We start from the raw sequence: 22,456 nt of genomic DNA, 5'->3' as shown, positions 1-22,456 counted from the left end.
AGGTTGCATGAAAGTCCCATTACCCCCAGTCCCTACGCTCGCACCAGCACCTCTCCCCCCTGTTTGATAGACAGGGCTTTGATGAGAGGAAGGTGTGAAGTATGGAGGAAGGTATAAAGGATCTGAGGAAGGAAAAGCAAGAGAGAGTAGCATCTTACCTACCTCTCAGACTATCCAAACATTGATTTGTATTACTTTCAACAAAAATGTACAGGTAGCAAAAAGAATGACATTGCCATGTTTACTTTCCATAAATCAATGAGCTATGAGGTTATTTAGAAAGTGACAGTAACGTGACACCATCTCCAAGAAATAAGAAAGTACTTGATGGGTGATGTGTATTTTTTTGGGAAGGGAAAACCAATTGAGCACCAGAAATAAAAGTACAAAAATAAATAAGCTAAACATCAAGCCTCCTCTAATTCACTAGGGCTGACGGCATTAAGCAGCCACCCATAACGAAGATGGAAGTGTTTGCCTGGCAAAATAAATGTTGGGAGTTAGAGAGAGATGGTGAATAGAAGGAGACAGACTCAGAGGGGAAGAGCAAGAGAAGGAGACAGAGTGAGTGAAAGAATGAGAGAGGAAGAGAAAAACACCAAAGCAGATAACAAAGTTCAAAGTGAAAAAAAAAAAAAGTACAGCTGACAAGGGAAGACTGAGGCGTGGCTCTGAGCTGAGAGAGAGGCAAAGGAATGGTTCATCTTACATTTCCACGAATGCCTTTAGTTTTTAATTTGGGCACAAAAGTCCAGGGGCCTCATTTATCAACAGTGCGTAGAAAAGGTTCTAAATTCACTCTTACGAATGAAATTTAGTATGTGCTTAAGTACAAAAAAATCGGTATTTATCAAACGTGCGCTGGCCTATCGTACGCACACCAGTAAGTCATCAATCTTGATAAATCCCACATGTTCTTAAGTGTCATGCTCGTTCACGCTCAGCCCATTTGCATTCAGAAACGCCTCCAATTAACCATATATGGTCACAACACATCCCTTTATCAACCATCTGAATGTGTTTTACCCCTCTCCGCCACGATGGTAAAGAGCCGAGGGTAACGAAAAGAAACTTCTCCAACACAGACATGGAAACCCTTGTAAACGAGATTGAATCGAAGCAAAACATATTTTGTTGGCGCACTTAGTGCAGGCATTAAAACAAAAGAAAGCTTGCTGCATGGGAAAATGTGATATTTTCGAGCAAGTTGTAAGGCAACGGCATTGTTTGCCGCGATCTGACAACTTTACGTGCAGTCATTCATAAACTCTTTCAATAAAAAAGAGATGAAGATAAGCTCCTAACAACAATAGAGTTAGCCTACTAAGTGAAATGAGTGATTGGCGAGTCTGGCGAGTCACCGCGGCTCGTCCAGCTCACAGCTGAGTGCTGAGACCCACAGAGAGCATCGGAGGGATCCTCCGCTTCAAAACATGTAAACGTGACACATTTAATGAATAATCAATTAGAGCTTACCTAAAAATAAGTGTGCCATATAACTATTTATTGCATTTAGGATGTTAGCTCATTTGGACGCTGTTTTGACCATCTGTTTTCATTGATGTATTGGCGATATTATATCTACTTCAGTTTCATTACTGAGTCGTGATCAGTGTTCTTAAAGAAACTTAGATTATAATACAAGAGGTCCAAAACACAGATGATGATTAAACAAACAAATGTATGACTTTATATTACCCTAGAAATGCACGGGTGGATTTGACGCGTGGCGATTATAGATATAAAGAGAACGCTGGCGGTTCTAGTGTTAATGCAGACGTTGAAACTCTTAAATGCTTTGCTTTGTGCTTGTAATATCGCTATTCTACCACTAGATTATGTTCGTAAGCATGGTCAGAGTTGTGCTTACATTTACACACATTCATAAGTCTAAGTACATTTTGGTAAATGCCATACTTTGCGTGGCAATGTTCTTACGCCCTACTTACGCACAGATTTGTGCGTAAGTACGGTTGATAAATGAGGCCCCAGACATTTGCAGGGTAGCATTTTGTGCTTGACTTTTCAACGTATTCACAGATGATCTTAAATGCAGTTAGACGGTTGATAAAAGGATACATCAAGAGGAGATCCAAATTACCACACAAAGTACCTACAAAATAACATATAAAACATGCACATTAACATTTAATTAAGGGTTTAAACTTGCATCTTTACAAGCACGTATTTGTTATTTGACAATATTAAAATGTCTCAAGGTCCTAAGCTTTTATGAGAACAAATAACCATTAACGGCGCCCTGTGGAGCTTTTTTCTAAACAAATTAATGTTTTTTTCCGTTCATTGTTTCTCACCGAATCAAGGACTTTGAATGTTATTTCCTTCCTTTGCAACTCCAAGTTTAAAAAAATATATATATGTATTTTTAACCCTGCATCGTTTGATCCTTATCTCCTAGCTTGCTGTGTTTATATTCCTTGTTGCTGTTGGCGCGTTGCTACGCTACTTTGCACATTACCGCCACCAATTCCATCTGCGTTCTCATGTGCCTACACTTTCCAAACAGAACAGGCCACTCACAGAAACACTTCTCTGTAGTGCTACTCGTGGTCAAAATCTCAAATTTATACCAATTTACAAATCCACAAATATCCACATCTGTAGTGTTCCTGCCAGACTGTGCTATGACTGATTTCCTCCTCACCATCTTTGCACGCCTCAAATGATTCTGATTTCTACCACTGCCTTGCCACGCCTCACTCACTTTCTAAAGTTCACATTTTTGCCTCATCATAATAATATAATTGTTAAGAGATATACTTAGACAATTGCTTTATTAGTTTGTTTTTATTTTTTATTTTTTACCACACGTTCCCTGATTTGAGCTTTTCAGACAATGGGATTCATTGCTTTTGGGTTTCATATCATTGTAGGTCGACTCCCTTTGAACTTGGTGATTTTGTAATTATAATGTAAATGTTTTCTTGTCTACACACTAGTGTTTTGACACCGTATCTCTGTGTGTGTGTTTGTAAGATTTTCGAGCGGATCCTGTTCATCTGGGCCATCCGCCACCCGGCCAGCGGCTACGTGCAAGGCATCAACGACCTGGTCACGCCGTTCTTTGTCGTCTACGTCTTCGAGTACATTGGTGAGTACAGTTCCTCCTTCTTCTTCTTTTTCCCCCTCTCATTTCAAAACTCCCTAATCTTCTGTGCGAGATTGTTATTGAAGCAAGGATCAGTCATCTCTTTTCACTTCTTTCACTGCGAGTGCTGCTCTCCACAGTGCAGGGGGGAGGGGGGGTGGCTTTTTCCAGAGCTGGCTAGACTTCAGAGTCTGACTTGCCATTTCATCAACCCAGGTCACAGGGAATAGATTTTCACTATTTTCACACATTTCTGTCCAATGAACTCCTCCTTAAAGCCAAATCCACAAAATCCTTCTAACTATATCATTTGGGGAGTATGTTGCATGATTGTGAGCATCTGAAAAGAGTTAGACATATTTATCAATGCAAGGCAAAGCTATTGCCATTTAAGTTTGATGAACTCTACAAAAATTCAGTTTAGATGAGGCGGGCTTTGCTCTGGTTTTCATGACACAATAAGTATTTTGAACCAATCACGGCAGTTCTCTGCCTGAACGTTCTATTAAAAACGACGACTGTTGCCATGGAGACCATTTGATATGGGCACACCCACACACAGTCCTGTCAAACGGTCTGTGTAGTTTTTCTCAACTAAGTTTTACAATATTAATGAGCATTTATTTTCAATCAGATTTTATTTCAAAGCTTATTGAGACTTGGGGAACTTCTCTATTGGCGTGTCATTCTGCTCGGGCCTTCTATTTATAGCAAGCAGTCTGGTTAATCCATACGATGAGACCGGCTGTGTGTAATGTACGGCATGTGTGAGCGAGAGCACTTTGTAGGCGTGAATGCTTTGTTCGCCGGTTCACACCACACTGTTCTCTCCAGAGCCCTCCTGTTGTGCGCATTTATGTTGAGCAACATTTGAACAGATGACAACTGCTCACTGTTATTATCAGCCCTTAATTCTTTTGACAGTATAAACAAACACACTCTGTCGGATACAAATCACACATAGCAGTTGGAAGAAAGTCTTTACAGGCTACATATTTTATGGATGATTTTAAATACGATTTGAAGTTTGACAACTGTTACGGTAGAAATGAACTGCTAACAAATCCCACAACAATAATATATTTAGAGTTCCTACAACAGTTATTTTCTCCATAGAATCTCGGCCAGGGAGTTATTCATTCAACTAACAAGAGTTGCTATTTTGGGCTTCTTCTAGCCTGTTTTAAAGGCCCAGTTTGTGAAGGGAATTAGCATTTTTCAGAACAGGGAATATAATATTAATAGGTATTTTTTAATTAGTGTGTACTCACTTGAAAATAAAAATTGCTGTGTATTTTGCCTTTTTATATACACATAGGAGCGGGGCATGTCGCCATGTTACTACAGTAGTACAATACGGACAAACTTAACATCATTATTCGGTTCAAGTAAGTGTCTGTTGGAAATGCACCTGTCACCTATCAATTAAGCATAGAAATGCCCAAAAAATATCTTAAAAAAATATTCTTAAAATGATCTTATTCTTTAAATTCTTAAAAAGAATACATAACTAAATAGATATTCACCTCATCACTTGATACTGTGGAAAAACTTGGTTGATGATGCCATCCTCAGTAACTAGCTTCTTGTCCTTGAAGGCCACCATAGCTTCAGTAAATTCTCCCAACGGGAGGCATAGCAAGGGAGCGTTGCAAGATACATTTTCCCCCACTACACACTACACCATTAAAGAGGCAATTTGGCAGCATACTCCTTTCCTGTATGACTGTTGGTGATAATCAGAGTTAAAGTAGGCAATTTGGAATTGAACCCACTGTCGTCCTGAAAATTATTCTATTCCTAACAGCTTGTAAAACTCTACAGGTATAAAGTACGAGATTTCCTCCATGCATCCCATGTCTGCGCTGCGTTTGTTTGGTTCCTCTGCGCTACGATTTGGCTCGTCAAGCTCTCTTTGAAGCCATTCAAAATACAGTTACTAAGTGGAAGCCGCAATGCCCCATGGACTGCTTTGCACACTCCAGACCTACTGTGGTCACAGGGATACAATTAGGATTCACTAGTTAAGTGGTGGAAAGCACGCAAGTGAGTTTGGACTCCTGCGCCTCTCTGTGCTGCTTCTGGCACACAGCACTTTGCTCCAAACTAATGGCTGTTTGTTTGAAAGCACTTTCTCTACTCTTATTGTAAATCAGACTCTGTTTGGCTTCTTTTAGTATAATGCAATACCGTGCAACAAAATGGCAAACTAAAAAAGTACAGCCTCCAAAATGACCATGAAATTAAATCAACACCTTGAGGATAGTGTAAAATGCAAAGCTATTGTGTTGGACTGCGTTCATTTCAAATAGGTGTACCTAAAAGCCTGCAAATAAGTTTTAAATTCCTAAATAAATAAAAAAGACCTTCTTTTACAAAACAACTTATCAAAAACAGTGTATTATTTTCTTCAAAACTGACATGCAGCATTTTGGAATAAATTGCTTTTTGTGCAAACGTTATCAATGTGGTGAGGAACCATTACAAAGAGTGTTTACACATCTTTCCAGCCCTGGTGACAAGTTGTGCTCACACTGATTTATGAGCCGATGGATCTCTTGGCTTGTTTTTTTTTTCTTCATTTAGCCTCTCTTGTCCCTCACTTTCACAAGTCTATCCCTTTATTGTTACGTTGTCCTATTTCTTCTTTCCTCTTCCTTTTCTGTCACTGTCATTTTCTCAACATTCTTTTCTTCTTCTGTTCACCTATCTCTCTCTCTCTCTCTCTCTCTCTCTCTCTCTCTCTCTCTCTCTCTCTCTCTCTCTCTCTCTCTCTCTCTTGCCCTTCTCTTTGGGCGAGTAACAGTCTCGTCAGATCTTCAAGGCGTCACCCCGTGCTTTGTTCCCGCTGCATCTCCATGCGCTGATGAGTTTGGAACAACACACACACACAGCCAGCCAACCTTCAAACGTTGGCTGGCATCTGGCACCATGGGTTGAGGCGCTGTGTTGTTGTTGTTGTTAGGTGCTCTCGTTTTACTTGAGCGTCAAAGCAAAAAAAGAAAGGTTTGACTCTTTCATGGGCCTAATTCTGCTCCTTTTATAGAGGGGTAGGAAGTGTGAGATGTACTCTCTCATGATGCCTTGCTCTCTTGCACTCCCTCTCTCTCTCTCTTTCTTTATCTCTCTCTCTCTCTCACTCTCTGGCTGTCTCTTCTCTTCTCGGTTTTAATTTCTTTTATGGCATTCCGTTTCCTGTCTCTTTTTCTTTTGTACGTCGTGAGCTCATGAGCGTATGATGAAAGAAGGAAATCAGAATTCATTTCTTTTAGAATTACTACAAATAAACACTATTAAAAACACAGCTCATAGGCAATGCAGACATGACGTCTGAACACTACTTACACATACTAGTATGAAAATAGTAGCATTCCAAGGTGTTTGTAAAGCAAACACCTTCAAATGATCTGCCAATCACAAAAGACACAACCCTGTTCTGTGAAAACAATGAACACACATAAAGCCAAGCGGTCAAAATAGACACAAGCATGTGAAATAAAACATTAAAATCTTTGTCGTTATAGTAGTTATTTTAATTAAGTGCAATAAAACCATGTAAAAAGACCAAACTTTGTCAATACACCTGTTCAACCTGCACAAACGTGAACGTGACAGAAAGCTGATCTACTCTGTCCACTGAATGAATTGCTTAAAACAACCTTAAAGTGTACACAGTAAAACTGCTGTTGTGTTAGTGTTGAAGACATTTCTGTAAATGTTCACACCGCTACTTGTGACTTATCTACTTCTTGTCTTCTTTTAGAAAAGGAAGGATATTTGCAGAGAAAAATGCTCAAGTCTAGTGTACCTTAATGCCAAAATATTAACATTGAAACTCTCACCATAGTTTAACAGGTTTAACATCCAAATAGGGCTTGCTACAGATTTCAGTTTAAAGATCATACACCTAATGCAAGCTAAATAATCTGTTTATTTTGTATAAATAGATTTTTTGATCACCTGGGGGCAGTGGAAAATAAGCTAATATGGTACATTTGTAAGCACACATTTACCTTTTACTTTTTTTTTTACATTGAGCATATCAAGTCCAATATTCATAATTTTTTTGGGACTCCACCCAACTCCTTTGGAAAATATGTCTTTTTAGCTGCTAAATGATCCACCATATTCACAACGTAGTTGCTGACTTTGTCTGTCTGCTGTGACGTGATAGGCAGTTTAGTGGTTTAAAAAAAAAAAGCTTTTTTACTGTTTTTTGGTCTGAAAGCAATTCTGACGAGAGCATTAAGAGTGAACTAAAGTCACTTCCAAACTAATGAACCGAGAGATACTGAAACGCTCCCTAGCGCTCGAAAGTTGGTGATAAGACTCGTATAGATATTGATTATAGCCATGTTAAGGGAATAGCTACTTAAATAGTTTTAAATGGGTATGCCATTATAGTAGACACTGGTTTAGAAGTAACAACAGATGTGCATACAGTATATGTGTGTTTAAGTGTCCGTATAATGCAGCTGTGTATGTTTGGAGCAGTAAGGGCCTGTGCATTTTCTGTCCTGCAAACAGTTCCAAGTACTGCAGATGCTGGTTTAATGGACAAAACATTTGCTGCCGTTTGGAATTGGGCCGTGTGAGTTCAGATGATGGTGCTGAGGAGGACTAATTAGTAGTCCTAAAAAGCTGTAAAACAAAATGAGGAGCACAGTAGGTGAGAAAGTGGCTTAGATCAGCTTGCAGAAAACAAGTCAATATGAGCCCACGTCCTGAACAGCTTACTTGAGTTAAAGCAGCCAAACCCAGATTTCTTTTAGAAATGGAGCTGACAGCAGCTCACCCTTTGGTTTATATTTACTAGGGCGGGGTATTGACTTCACGATACGATATGCATCAAGATACATAGTTCATATCACATTATATTGATAATTTAATGGACAACTTGAGTCAAAACAATTTAATTTATAACTTTAATTCATATTCAAAACTAGTCAATTGCGAGGAAACAAGCCTTGCTAAGACATCGGAGATTGTAGTTCACAACTGGTTTAAAAATACATTTTTATTTTTGAAAAAATATCTATTTTTGGACCTGACAATACGATACAGATATCACAAAAATACACATCACGATATTTTGCTGTATTTTTTCCTATCGCAGCCTTGATATTTACCTTCGTGCACTCCACAATTTTGTTCTCAAAATGTTCATAAATTCATCATGTTTAATTTCTTTGTTTGCGTCTGAACAATGTTAAGCCTTGTGTTCGTGAGCACCAGCCAGAGTCTGAGGACGTGAGCCAGTTCACTGATTAAGACTAAACTTCTATTCCCTCTTCCCTGTTGTCTCAGGCATCACATATTTGCGGTTCTCTTTGTCTCTCCCTCCCTTTGTGTGTTCTTTTTGATTTATTGATATCCAAAGTCTTTTTGCCTACAGCTTTACACTGCCTTTCAAAAATCAGATGGGGATATGGAAGGCAAAGAAATCAAAAAACAAATAACTCCCACACTGCTGCACTCACCATGCTGCCCCTGAATATATTTGTAAGGCCTTGTTAGTTGACTTGTCTTCCCTTTGTTCAACTATTCTTACCTGTCACTTTGCTAGCGTCTCTTTTTTATTCTTTTTTAGCTCACTCGCTTTTTTCTCTGAGTCACAAAGCAGCCTTGGTCTGGCAGCAGTGCAGTGTTTGTTCGGCTGTCATACACTCCATTTACCTTTTGATGATGTCTCGACCTCGTAACCGGTCCGTCTTCCCCACACTCCCCCCATCTCCTCACATGACCAGCTTTCATTAACAACCAGCTGTTAATCCAAATTGAAAAGTTCCAATTGGTAGATCATTGATGCCGTCGAATGAAAAATACCACCAAAGTTGTTTTGCATCCACCAGGACTGTTAAGCAATCTCTGAGACCTTCCCCGTCGGTGTCAAAGGAAAATTGATTTAGAGAGTCTATCGTTCTTGTTTTCCAACCGTGAGGCATTACCCTGCTTTAGTCTTCCACCTATCCTCCACAGCTGTAGCGCCTCTCCAATTAGCCGACAATAGAAGTCATCTAATTAAGGCCAGGATGGGCCATGACGGGCCAAGCGGTCGGGCCAGTCCTCCTTTTAATGTGGAGCGGCCATTGATCGGCCAGTGGATCTATAATGTAATCTGCATGCAAGTGTCTGAGTATGGATCCACTCTGGAGAAAGTTAGAGACAGCCAAAGAGATGACATATTGCATTGAAACTAAATTCTGAGTGCTAAGGGTTTGACAACCATGAGTGAAAGAACCACAGCTAGAATGGAGAGACACAGAAAGTATTAAAAGAGATCAGCATCCCTTGGCAGGCTGAAGAAAGAGTGACAGAGGGAACAGTGTCAGAGAAAGCCAAACGACAGAGCAGGAAATCAAGATTTTGAAAAAAAGGGGAAAATCACTGACTTAAAAGGTGCCCCATACTGTCAGGAGCAAGCTGCTGTGCCAGGCAGTACTTCCTCCTATCAACTATAAGAGATGTATGGCCTGGTATCACCATACTCTGCTGTGTAGCTGTGATTGTCATAGCAAGCAGAAAAGTGGCTAGCAGCGGCAGCATTTCTTTTGATAGGATGCCATAAAGAATTCAGCAATTATTGCCGAGTGTTGTTCACCACTGTATTGTGTGTGTGTATGTATAACGTTGACATAACACGTTTACACAGCAGTATGAGCTGTGTCCATTTTAAATGGTAGTTCTGTTTGCTCAATGACAAATAAAACTGTTAGTTGCTGAAGTTATTCTTAGAGCCATTGTTTTTACACTCATACACTTTCCCAGAAAAAAAACACTCTATATTGTTTTTATATTTCAAAATAAGAAAAATAAGTAAAGAGTCTTTTTTTCAGCATTAGCAAAAGTGCTTTTAGTCCTTAAAAGTCAGTATGTACTGTTTGTACCATTTTGTTGCCATGTTGCCGACCTTGTCAAGTAGGATAATGTGCTCGCTGAGCAGGAACCTTTTAAGGAAGAAACAATGTGACCAGAAACCTTAGATGTTCTAAGTCGGGTATATTTTAAAATTTTAAACAGATGTTATTGCAACAGAAGCAGACACTCAACTTCAAATGGCACTATGAATTACTTAAGAAACGACTTTGAAAAGAGATTGCGGAGAAGACATTTACACAACTCAACTCACCTCTCACTGTGAGGGGCCAAAGCAAGATGAAGGGACAAATAAAGTGCCTAACCAACCAGAGCCATCAGTAGAGTCAGAAAGCTTTTCTGAGATGTGTCTCTGTGGTTATTAGGGGAGGATGGAGTGGATGAGGAGCAAAAAGGGCAATATGCCTGTATGATGGACGTCCTGAAAGCGATGTCGAAGTGTGTGTGTGCTTGCGCGTGCGCGCGTGTGTCTGTCTGTGTGTGTGTGTTCTAGCCATCCCCTTTTAAAGAATAAAGTCTCCTCATATCCCTCGACACTTGCCTTTTCTTGAGAAAGCTTTCCCAAATTCGGCGAAATGTGTCCTTCCTCTTACAATATGCTCTTTATCACTTGCCTATGCAGTGCAACAGCTGTTCGCTCAGGGCACATTTGTAAATTACTCAGGCATGTTTAAGTTAGCTTTTAAGAAAGTAAGAGCTTTATGTCACTCTTTTTTGTTGTTGTTGCATTTAACATTAATTTAGCTCGTCTGAGTCCCCCTGGTCGTAAAACATGTTGTACAAATTGAGGCAAGCGCTGTTAAGCCAATGGGAGGGATTAATTTACAGCATGCCTCCTTTCAGATTATGTTTATGTATTTTATTGTCGTGCTAGCTAAGTGCAGCTTTGGCTAGACACACATTTCGGTTACTCAGTCAGTCACTCATTCAATAAGGCTAGGTGAACAGTGCAAGCAGACACACAATCTGTGTTAGCTTTGTGTGTGTGTATAACTGTGTGTGACTTGGGACCTTTTTTATATGTTTGTGTGTGTGTGTGTGTGCGCGCTAAACATTTGCTTTTCATTCTCATGGTTTATAGTGAATGTGCTGTTTCTGTTTAGAATTCCACTACATACTTTATTTAACAGCCATTTTCTTTCGCTTATATTTCACTGAGAATCTTTAATACAGATACACTGCTTGTAAACAGACCCTCCTCTGTGTTAGAATTCTAATTTACTCGTGTTTGTGTCTGTGCCCGGGCTTTATGTATGATCCTTTTTACATATGCTAACGTTAAACGACTGGCTTCCCCTCATTGGCTACGCTTTTGCTGCGAGTGTTAGATGTCTGACAGGTGCTGGCTGTGGCAGACAAGCTAAATGCTGCTAATGTACCAGTAGCGTATTAGAGAAACGTTATCACTGTATAGAACCACACTTTGTACAATGACTCAGAACAAAGAGAGAGAGACAGGGAGAGACAGGGAGAGAGAGGGACAGAGCAATGCTGGAGAAAGTCAGGCCGCAGCAGGGGCAACACACTCGCGCATAGCCACTGCATTGTGACTGTGACTGTGAGTGTGTGTGTGTGTGTTGTGTGTGTGTTTGGGGAATGGATGGAGTGTGTGATAGACTGGCTTGGCGAAGCACCCAGGGACAAAGCTGGGAAGATGGAAACATACTGTCAGTAAGCTGTGATGAAGGAGCCCGCAGGAGGGTAGTGCCAAACACACACACACGCACACATACACACACGCACAGGGCACAAACTGGTGAGGTGAGCTCTTACAAGCACAGACGCACACAGATTGAAGCTGAGATCTCATAAAGAGAGAGAAGAGCTGAGTGTCATCAGAGTGGATGGAAACTTATATTGAGTGACATTAGAAACTTTGTCTGTGGATTGAGATTTCTCAAACCAAAATGTCATTGTCGTATTGTGCCTGCTTTATAAGTTCACATTGGCAATATATCTTTCAGTAAATAGAGGTTTGATTTACTTTAGGCATTCATTTTGGCCCTTTGGGCATTATGTCGTCTCTCATCCTGTATCTTCTTCATATCTCCCCTTCTCTTCTGTGCTTTCCCCCTAACACCTCTTTTTTGATCTGTTGTTTGTCTACTGGCGTGCAGCTTTAGCGTTGGCACAGTGTGTCCTGCTCTGCCATGCTGTGCTGTGCTGTGCTGTGCTGTGCCCTGCTCATTTGTATAAAGTTGCATCCTCACATCAGGAGATTACAGCGATGAACCATTATAATAATGGTTGGCTCAGTGTGTGTGTGGTTATAGAAAGAAAATGTCAATGTCGTAACTAGGGCCCGACCGATATATCGGCCGGCCAATTTAATCGGCCGATTATAGCACATCTCCGAAAAATCGTCAGTCATGTTGAGTGAGATGCATTGCTGCCCTGGAGGTAGCCTTATAGCATATTAACAGCAGCAGCAGGTGTGTTGACACCAATAGTAGAGTCATTGGTCATCTCTTGACTGTTAATAGTAGTTGATATTACTATAGTTATTATATAGAATTTATATAGCGCTTTATTGGAGGTCATTCAAAGACACTTTACATCGAACATATTGAAAATCATACTTATAGAAAAAGAAAACAAAATACAGACAAATTAAAGATAAGGTTTGGAGTGGAGTCCGGTGTAATTATGCTTTCTTTAAGAGGTGAGTTTTGAGTTGACTTTTGAATGAGTTTATTTAGTCTGAGATGCTGATGTTTGGAGGGAGGGAGTTCCAGAGGGTTGGGTGCAGTTACATAAAATGCTTCATGTCTGAGTTTAAAAATGCGTCATGTCACTTTAGACATATTTGTATCACTTTTTTTTTTTAGATAATGCATATTTCAGTAAATAAAAAGTTCCTGTACACCTATCGACAGTAACAAGTATTTATATATATTTAGGGGTTCAAAAAAGTAAATTTTTTCAATATATATTTATGGGATTTTTTTTTTAAATAATCGGCCGATTTAATCGTTATCGTAATTTTTCTCAGAAAATAATCGGCATCGGCACCCAAAAATCCATATCGGTCGGGCCCTAGTCGTAACACTTGATGAATCCTGGTGTCAGTGTATTGTGTTTATGTTAGTCATATCTCAAAGTGCTGTACATGTTTAAACTTTTAACCAGTGAACCACCCAAAGGCTTTTATTATGAACGCGTTGTATCGGACCCTCACCTTAGCTTTTAAATGTATTGCCATACCCATCTTTGTGTATTTGCTTATCCTATTGATCACACACACACACACACACACACTCACTCACTCACTCACTCACTCACTCACTCACTCACTCACTCACTCACTCACTCACTCACTCACTCACTCACTCACTCACTCACTCACTCACTCACTCACTCACTCACTCACTCACTCACTCACTCACTCACTCACTCACTCACTCACTCACTCACTCACTCACTCACTCACTCACTCACTCACTCACTCACTCACTCACTCACTCTCTCTCTCTCTCGCTCTCTCTCTCTCTCTCTCTCTCTCTTAATTCAATCCAAGGGGTCTTGATAGGCATGGTTAACAGGAATGAATATTAACAAATCAATTGAGAAATACAACAATAAAATTAATGAATTCTTATAAGATAATGTACAGACACACGAGGATATAAATATAAAGAGTCTGTGCAATGGAAACAAAAACTAAAAAACATGAAATCAACAAACATACATAATGTACATAAGAATAATAATGTCACCTTAAATGTGTTGTACAGTGTGCACATGTTCGTGCAACTCTCACTTTTGTATCCATCCATCTGACTGTTAGTGCGTCGTCTATAGATTGAGCAATCTGTGGAGTGGATCTTGGGGCGGGCGGGCGGTTAACTAATATCGGCTTCTTTCTCCCCGCGGCCGGGCCACCGTTGACTGACTCTCCTATTCTCAGTCTGCCTCTGATTAACGGCTGTTATTAGCTCTAATGAGCTGCTTAGCGATTGCTGCTGAACATCCAGCAGGGAACACTGTCCTTTCTAACTCTATCACACATACACTTTTGCCTCTCTCTTATTCTTTAATCATTAGGTGAGATTATTGACGCGGCGCAGGCATTACTCTTACCGCCAAGCCTGTTTGAGATATATTCTTCAATTTTCTTTGACGTCGTCTCTCTCTCTCTCTCTCTCTCTCTCTCTCTCTCTCTGGCTCGAGCTTTGTCCTCGACTCCACTCCCTATATTTGGTTTAGAGCGCAATCACCATGTTTCTGAGGGTTAAGTAATAGCATTTGGGCTGGGTGAAATTGAATCAGCCGCGTGGTTTTGACCCACAGTCTCTCTCTGTCCTATCCCCGCCACTCTGTTGAAAAATCTCTCTCTCTCTCTCTCTCTCTCTCTCTCTCTCTCTCTCTCTTTCATTCCCCTGAAATATGTTCTTCTCTTTCAGACTTTTTGATGGTTGCCACTTCACATTAATTTTCTACTTCTTCGGCCTTAAAGAGGGTTACATTTAGTATTCTGATACCTCTCTACCATAGAACTTGGTGTCCAATCATAGGCATTTCTAAGGCAATTGGCTCTCAGTCAAAACATACATCAGAGTAAACCCTGTTTGAGGAGATAGATCGTATTCATTTGATACGTATTTGGTTGTTTGTGTCGATTTAGAAAGAGCATTTTTCAGCTGTAATTCGTCTTCTCTTTGTATTTCCTTAGAATATTTACTAACCTAAATAGTTACCTTCAGAGGTGGATTACTTGACCAAAGTGTAGCTACCTGTTATTTTGTTCAAACATTTCTATTATAGAAAGACAGAAGAAAAACTTAAAGCTACTAATTGCAAAAATATATTATGTAGTGTTTCTTATACCGTGGTCTTTCTAAGTAACAGGCTGGCATACATATTGTACAAAAATAAGAGGATACTTATTATGTGTAGGGCATTTCAGTATTAACCAAAAAGGTAAACATTACTAATAGGGTTTAGAATTGAATCGGGTATACGGTTGTGAAAACATTCCCAAATGGCCTCTTAGAAAGCACTTAACTTTACTTTATCTTTTTTATTTGACAGGGACAATGCATATTAATGACATTATTTGAAATGGAAATATGCCAGATTTAGCCGGAAAGGCCAGAGAAGCTCATTTTCATCTTTGGTCCCCCCGGGCGGTGCTGGAGACCAGCATACTGTAGGATTAATACTCTGCACTGTCAGGATCCTTCAGTGTGACGGTGCTAAACATTTGGACTGGCTTAACAGATGATGACGGATGCTCTTACTCTAAGTTTCTAAAAAATGGATGTTAAAACTTTTTTGCTAAAGGAAATGAAAAGTGGATAGAATTATAATATGAGTAATATCCTTAGAAATATAATAGATGTTACACAACTTTCACCTAATGCACAGCTGTCTTTGTTGTTATCATACATTTGAACAGGTCAGGACTACTATGGAATTAATTGTTTGTGTTACATTGTATTGAGAGTTTGTCTCACCATGTTCCGAATTTTTTTTTGCTTGTTTCTGCATATGTTTATGTCAGGTGGCTGATTGCATTTGTGTCTTATGTTTAGGTTGGTTAAACCTGCACTGTGTAGAATTTTGGGTTTTATTTCCTAGCAGATTTTGTAGAAAGTAATTATAATATCCATAAGTACATTTAATTTAGTGCATAATAGCTGAAAAAAATGTTTTGAATTATTTATTTTTCCCCTTAGAAAGGGTCTCATATATGTCCATATTTCTGCATATTTTGGACCAAGGCCTAGTGCCGCCATCTTGAAAGTGTCATAGTTGGAATGTCATCAGGTGCATTGTTTAAAATTTAGAATTGTTCTTGTCCTTGAAGGCCACTGTAGCTTCTGTTATTATTCGAAAGGGTTGGGGTTACCCAGGGAGTGTTGCATTCTAGAACTTTGTAGAACTTTCTTGATGATGTCATATTACACACTGCACCTTTAATGCAGAATCAGAGCCCAACAACATCTTATTGAAACAACATAAGCTTTTAAACCCTGAAGTGGGGTGAAGAGAGGTGTGTTAAAGAACAGGACGCGGCCATTGTTTTCAGTCCTGAAATGTTCGGCAGGTGGAGACAGGCAACATGATTACACTGAAGTCTCATGGTGTTAAATGGAGACGGGAAAAAGACATTTTCAAAGAGATTGTGCCGCAGGTGTTGTTGCTTTCTAATTGCATGTTTTGAACCTCGCATGTTTTGGCCTGCGGTGCGGAAATGCCCGTTCGCAGAGAACATCGTCAGTGCTTGACAATAGAATATATTAAGCGGGAAAAAAAATCAATAGACGTGCTTTCGTCTGTATCTCTGGCCCGATCTTATTTCCCTGAGATTTTCTCATTTCTCTTGATAAAAAGCAATAGAGCCCCCGAAATGATCCGGAGAAATAGTTCTGTCAAAAAATGATTTATCTCCTGTGAATAATCGCAGGGGTTATTGAATATTTTTAGATTAAGTTAATTACTTGACTATAAAAAGCCATAAATTGAAGCTCTCCTCACAGAGAAGCTTCAGATCTCTCAACGTCTCCATTTCTCGTTCTCTCTGTCAGCCGTTTGATTGGGGAGCGGAGAAGGAAAAAAAGAAAGTCTGTTTTATCATTCTGTCACCAGCTAGACGCGTTCCGCTTGACCTGATGCAATTGGAGGCAATTGAAACAGTCATCTCACCGTGCTGCTGTGATGGTGTGTGTGTGTGTGTGTGTGTGTGTGTGTGTGTGGTGTTTTGTGTTGCGTTGCATCATGTCTTTGCGCACACATTCATGAACGGGCGCACATGACGAGTTCTCAGGCAGCCGGTATACATCACAGCTAGGCGGGTCTGTTTGAAACAATAGCATTCAAGCACTAAGGATCTTGATGCCTACATTTGCACACACACGCATGCACGCGTGCACACACACACACACACACACACACACACACACACACACACACACACACACACACACACACACACACACACACACACACACACACACACACACACACACACACACACACACACACACACACACACACAGCGCCAACAACTTAAATCAGCTAAACTTTATTTTGAACCAAAATATTCACAAAAACTTATAACAGAACAAGCATTTTATTTATTGTTTGCTACTTGAGTAAAATGGTAAATGGACTTGACTTATATAGCGCCTTCTAGCCGATTTTCTCAGCCCCAAAGCGCTTTACATATCTTACCACATTCACCCATTCATACACACACTCATACACCGATGGCAGTAGCTGCCATGCAAGGCGCTCTCTGAACCATCGGGAGCAATTTTGAGTATCACATACTTGAGTATCACAATGTGTGTGTGTCTGGTGCCTTGCTTTAATGTGTCTAGAACCATTCACATATAAATATGACTTCAACATGTAGTATTAATGCAGCGTGTGTCCTTCCAACATGTAATCCCCTTCACCAAATTAGACTCTTTCTAAATACATGTTTGTTTAGGAATAAGCGCATGCACACTTATTGATACTAGTAAACCATCTGTAAAGGGGGCCCATTAAGACACACACACACACACACACACACACACACACACACACACACACACACACACACACACACACACACACACACACACACACACACACACACACACACACACACACACACACACACACACACACACACACACACACACACACACACACACACACACACACACACACACTTAACACAATCATCCATGTACACATCACCACAGGATTACGCCATGAGTCGTATCTGTCACCGCTCCACATGTCGGCATGCCTGTGTTTCAATATGTCTGCCACCGTTCATATTGTCTGCTTATTACTGTCCCCTTAATGTTTTCTTCCCCCACTAACTAAGCCTGCAGATTACACACACTAATGACTTAATGGACTGATCCGTCACTTACATAGCAGGAAGCCTTCCTTCAGCTACAGAATGTGTCTCGCGCATTAGGCAGGCACATTTAATACATCTAGAGTGGATGAGGCATCTTATGTGATTTGAAAAATGTGTTAATGTGCAACCTATATTAAGTGATGATGGACATTTGATTGAAGGCTTTGCTTCACGTGCACTTTAAAAATACTTTAAGGAAAACCTATGCATTTGCTATGCTGGTTATAGAGGTAAGAAAGCATGTTACATAACAGGAAATAACTATGAAAACAAAAGAGTAGTTAGGTGCAGGGAAGTTGCTTACATAAAGCTTGTTTGAAAAAACTAATTAAGTTCAAATCCCTAGAACAAACCCATGTTACCCAAAAGCAGTGTAATGTCTGATCCACTAGTCTGTTAAAAGCACTTGGATTCCAGACAGTGTTTAACGCCACATGTAGCGTGTAACCAAGGACCCACAAAAAAACACAACCAGGTATAACACATTTAATAAAACAAAGAAATCAATTACACAAGTGCTTTCTTTTTTTACCTAGCAGCGGTGCTAAGCACTCAGCACATTTAAAAGTGTGTCTTATTCCATTCAAAAATGTAAGATGTGAAAAGACTGTGTTTCTTATGACCCGACTGTGCACACCTAATCATTTACTCTCTGTAAAATGTCTGGAGATCTTAAATTACTTTTGCAGGTTCCCAGAGCTCAGGTGATAATTTAAATTGCTTCTTTTGTCTGAACAACAGTCGTTTAAGGTTTTTTATTTTACTTACTTACTTAACGGTGTTCTCCAATAATTTTTTTTTATTGTACTTCCAAAAAGCAGGGAAGCTAATGAGAAATGTATGAAGGAAAGTATAGTAAAAATCAAAGCAGTAGAGGTGGATATATCCTGCCTTCAGTCCCTAATATCTCTAAAACCTTGTATCATACACTTCCCACACTGCAACTTGATTCAGTATTAACCTCTCTTATTCCTTAAAGCCTGGCATAGTATGTAACAGAAGATTTATGATAAATAATTAAATGTTTTAAATCTCAAACTAAAATTGTGATAACCCGAATGACATCCTCGGGATTTCAAATCCATTATCCTTCTGAGCCACATTAAACCGCATACAGCTGTGTATAATCTACTTCTCTTTGTGATGGAACTGAACTTTTTCAGGTTCAGATTCAGCACATTGAACACACATCATGCAATCTACAATAGCTCGGTTAAGGACCAATTTATGTTCACACCTTTTTGGTTTTGTTTCTCTCATCTACCAAAAAAGTGTTTTTCAAACTACTCCTCATGTGGGCAACCTTTCTCTGTGGGATCTATTCCTCGATATGAGTATTGCCCCTCTTTCCTTGTGGATGTTATCACTGAGGAGAGAAACACACAAACGGAACCATTATGCATCTATTCTCTTACATTGTAATGTAAACATGATTGTGGAGTTAGTTGCCACTGTACACATGTTGAATCATACATTTCACAGATGCATCTGCGCTGCACAAACATCCCACGGGCTGCTATTATGGGTGGTGATGGGGAGGGAGGTAGTACGAAGAGAGATATTGGCAGCAACAGTTAATGTGTTGCGGTGGCCTCTCTCAACATTAAACACTCCAAGCTTCCCCATACAAGACACCATCTTAGCTCGGGGCAAGGGGATCATTATGTGCTTGCACATAGGCAGATATGGTATTAATAGCTGTATTCAATTTAATGTCAAGGACTTACATTATCGTGCCAACAGCTGTGGGGGCCTGCTGTTTGATGTATGGACACACGGCTTATAGCGCCGATAGTGGGAGATGAGAACATTGTATAGAGTGATTGTGTAGATTTTATGGCCCAGAGCGTTGCTTATCGCTGGCGAGGCTGAAGTTCAGCGCTCTCAATGAGCAAGCTTTGTGTTGCACTTTGAAGAAAACCCATGTTAATTCTAAGAACTATGAAATGACGACACTGGATGCTTTCTTGGAAACTAGACTGGAGATTTTAGAGAACCATAAGATATGAAGAAATCAAAGGGTTTGTTTCAAGAGAAAGTCAAATTATTCCCACAATAGAGACAGAGAGAGAGCGAGAGAAAATTATTCCTGCTTTCACCTCCAATCATATCACTTCCACCTGTATTCTATTTCATATTTCACACACCCTCCTCCCTTCCTTCACTGCCAGCTGTCTGTTTTCTCATTACACCTTTCTTTGCGCTAATTCTATTTTCATAACGCTCTCATTTCTCGTGTTCGTTTCATACTTGTGTTTGCCTCTGCAAGTAATTGCATGCACTCCCAACGGGTTGGTGACACTAGGTTTGCCAGGTCGACTCTATTCTTAATTATCCAACAGTATGAAAGCCACCTCTCTGGAAAGTGTTCTCGGCTCTCATTAGCAACGGTGTTATCGCACTAATGTGCCACGGTGAAGGAAATCACATTATTTTTTGTTGCTGAAGCTTGAGTGAGAGGCGGAAGCATTGCATATCTCACCCGCAGCTAACGTGTCAAAACTTTTTCGGCTGTGTCACTTGGGTTTCATTCTGAAGGTAGCAACTTGATTATGACATATTTGGACTCGGCACCCAAATAGTAAGTCATTAGATTTAACCCGGACTAAGGTTGTATTTTCTAGGTAATGACTTCACCGCTTCATGTGATTAAATAAGCTCTGGATGTTGAAATGGTGTTTAAAACCAAGTGTTGTCTCTCTCGCTCTCTCTCTCTCGCTCTCTCTCTCTCGCTCTCTCTCTCTCTCTCTCTCTCTCTCTCTCTCTCTCTCTCTCTCTCTCTCTCAGTCTCCATCTCAGGTTGGCTTGTGTTTAAAACCAAGTGTTGTCTCTCTCGCTCTCTCTCTCTCGCTCTCTCTCTCTCTCTCTCTCTGTGTCTCCATCTCAGGTTGGCTTGTGATTAAAACCAAGTGTTGTCTCTCTCTCTCTCTCTCTCTCTCTCTCTCTCTCTCTCTCTCTCTCAGTCTCCATCTCAGGTTGGCTTGTGATTAATCTGAACCAACAGAGGGTTGTCAAACGGGACTGTTTTTTTAGTGTCAATTTGGTCTGCGAAGGCACACTTGCCCTAGTACTACACACACACACACACACTTAATGATTACATCAGGCTTAACTAGCTCGTTTATCATCTTACATCACATTACCTTGTGGCCCATAGTACTAGAGGGCAGATGGCGGCGCTGGCATGACGGTGCTCGTGTGTGTTGTGTTGTACTCGCGGCGCGTGCACGTGTCTCTGTGTGTAGTTCGCCCGCGCTCGGTCTCTGGAGGCGTAACCTGGCTCCACTTGCCAAGCTGTGCCAAGCTCTCACAGCTGGCAGCGACCAAGCAGTTGGGTCTCTCCGGACAAGTTGCCCCCTGTGTCAGGACAAACATGCAGGAAATAAACCCCCGGGCCTGGCTAGAAAACCGGCTCCGTGGCCAATAGAAAGAAAGGTGAGGAAGTCGGAGGAGTGGGAGGAGGTGGACAGCTTGTAGAGGCACAGTTACAATAGCAACATAAGAGATGTCAAATAGCTGTAAAGGAGAAGTGGAAGGAGAGTACAGAGGTAAAGCATTAATGTACCGAAAGAAAGATCAAGAGCCTATAGCAGGTTCCCATCTTAATATAAAGAAACTCTTTTTGAAAGTTCACAAAAAGTTAAAAGAAATCAATAAAAACAAATAAATTAGAGGCATTTTCATCAAGTTGAAGCGGATAAATTACACCGGTTTCGTCGGCATATAGCGGTTTAGGTGACGTACAGTTACATGGTAAAAAGTAGAATAATGTTACAAATCAGAAACAAAACAAACATTTAGAGAGGTCTGCAGGAATTGGTTTCAATTTAGTCTTTTCAGTGTAGTAAGTAATTGCCATGTTTGCTGCTTTGCAAAGACGAAGAAATTCAGCAGGGATTATCATGCAAGCAGCAGCAGCAGCAGCAGCAAGGGCAATACGACAATGAAACAGCTGATCAGTCAAGGAAATTCAAATTTAGTTTGAATTCTTCTTTTAAAGAAATTGTGTTATGATTCTCACTTTCAAGCAAACAATTACTTCTTTGTATTCCCTTTAACTGTTGTGTATGTGTGAAGCTCTTTGGCTATGCCTCCAAGTCTATGGTCTCTGTTTGTGCTACTTGTGACAATTTGATTTAATAAAAAGTACCAGTCTGCAGAGGCCTGTACCTCTGTGTTTGTGTACAGCCTTTAGATGTTGTGTGTTTTGGAGAGTAGGATGAAGTTCTCTTTGTTTCCTACCAAGGGCAGTTTGTGTCATAGCAGCTTTTTTTTCGTCCCCTTGGGGAACCAGACAATATGATTTGGGGAAAAGATTATTTGGGAGACACGTCTCACACAGAACTTAAGCCACTGAGACTCCTATTCTCTGTTGTGCGAGGCTCACTGAAGCTTGAACCTCCACACACACTTCCCCAGGTTCTTATTTGTGAAGCTTCTCCACTGAGACACGGATCATGTAGCAGACATGTGTTGTCAGCTGGTCCACAAGTAATCACCAAGAGAAAAACCTTGAAGGCATCTCCCCTGAGGCAGCGTGGATCCTTGTGAAAGCAATTAGCTATTTCTTCTTTTGACGCCAGGTCTGCTGAGACACATGGCCTGTT

At 40.4% G+C, this 22,456-nt stretch overlaps 1 protein-coding gene across 2 annotated transcripts in view; it reads left to right on the top strand.

Moving 5' to 3' along the window:
* Positions 1-22,456, top strand: part of tbc1d22a (TBC1 domain family, member 22a) — a 121,567-nt gene that overhangs the window by 37,697 nt on the left and 61,414 nt on the right. For both annotated transcript variants that reach the window (XM_080051055.1, XM_080051056.1), the window contains exon 9: positions 2,998-3,112. In XM_080051055.1, the coding sequence (XP_079907181.1) occupies positions 2,998-3,112 (115 nt within the window). The remainder of the gene's footprint in view (positions 1-2,997; positions 3,113-22,456) is intronic.

Source organism: Ammodytes marinus (genome assembly GCF_949987685.1).
Source record: "Ammodytes marinus genome assembly, chromosome: 22".
NCBI lineage: Eukaryota > Metazoa > Chordata > Actinopteri > Uranoscopiformes > Ammodytidae > Ammodytes > Ammodytes marinus.
The sequence above is the reverse complement of the archived record's forward strand: the minus strand, read 5'-3'. Positions and strand labels throughout refer to the sequence as shown.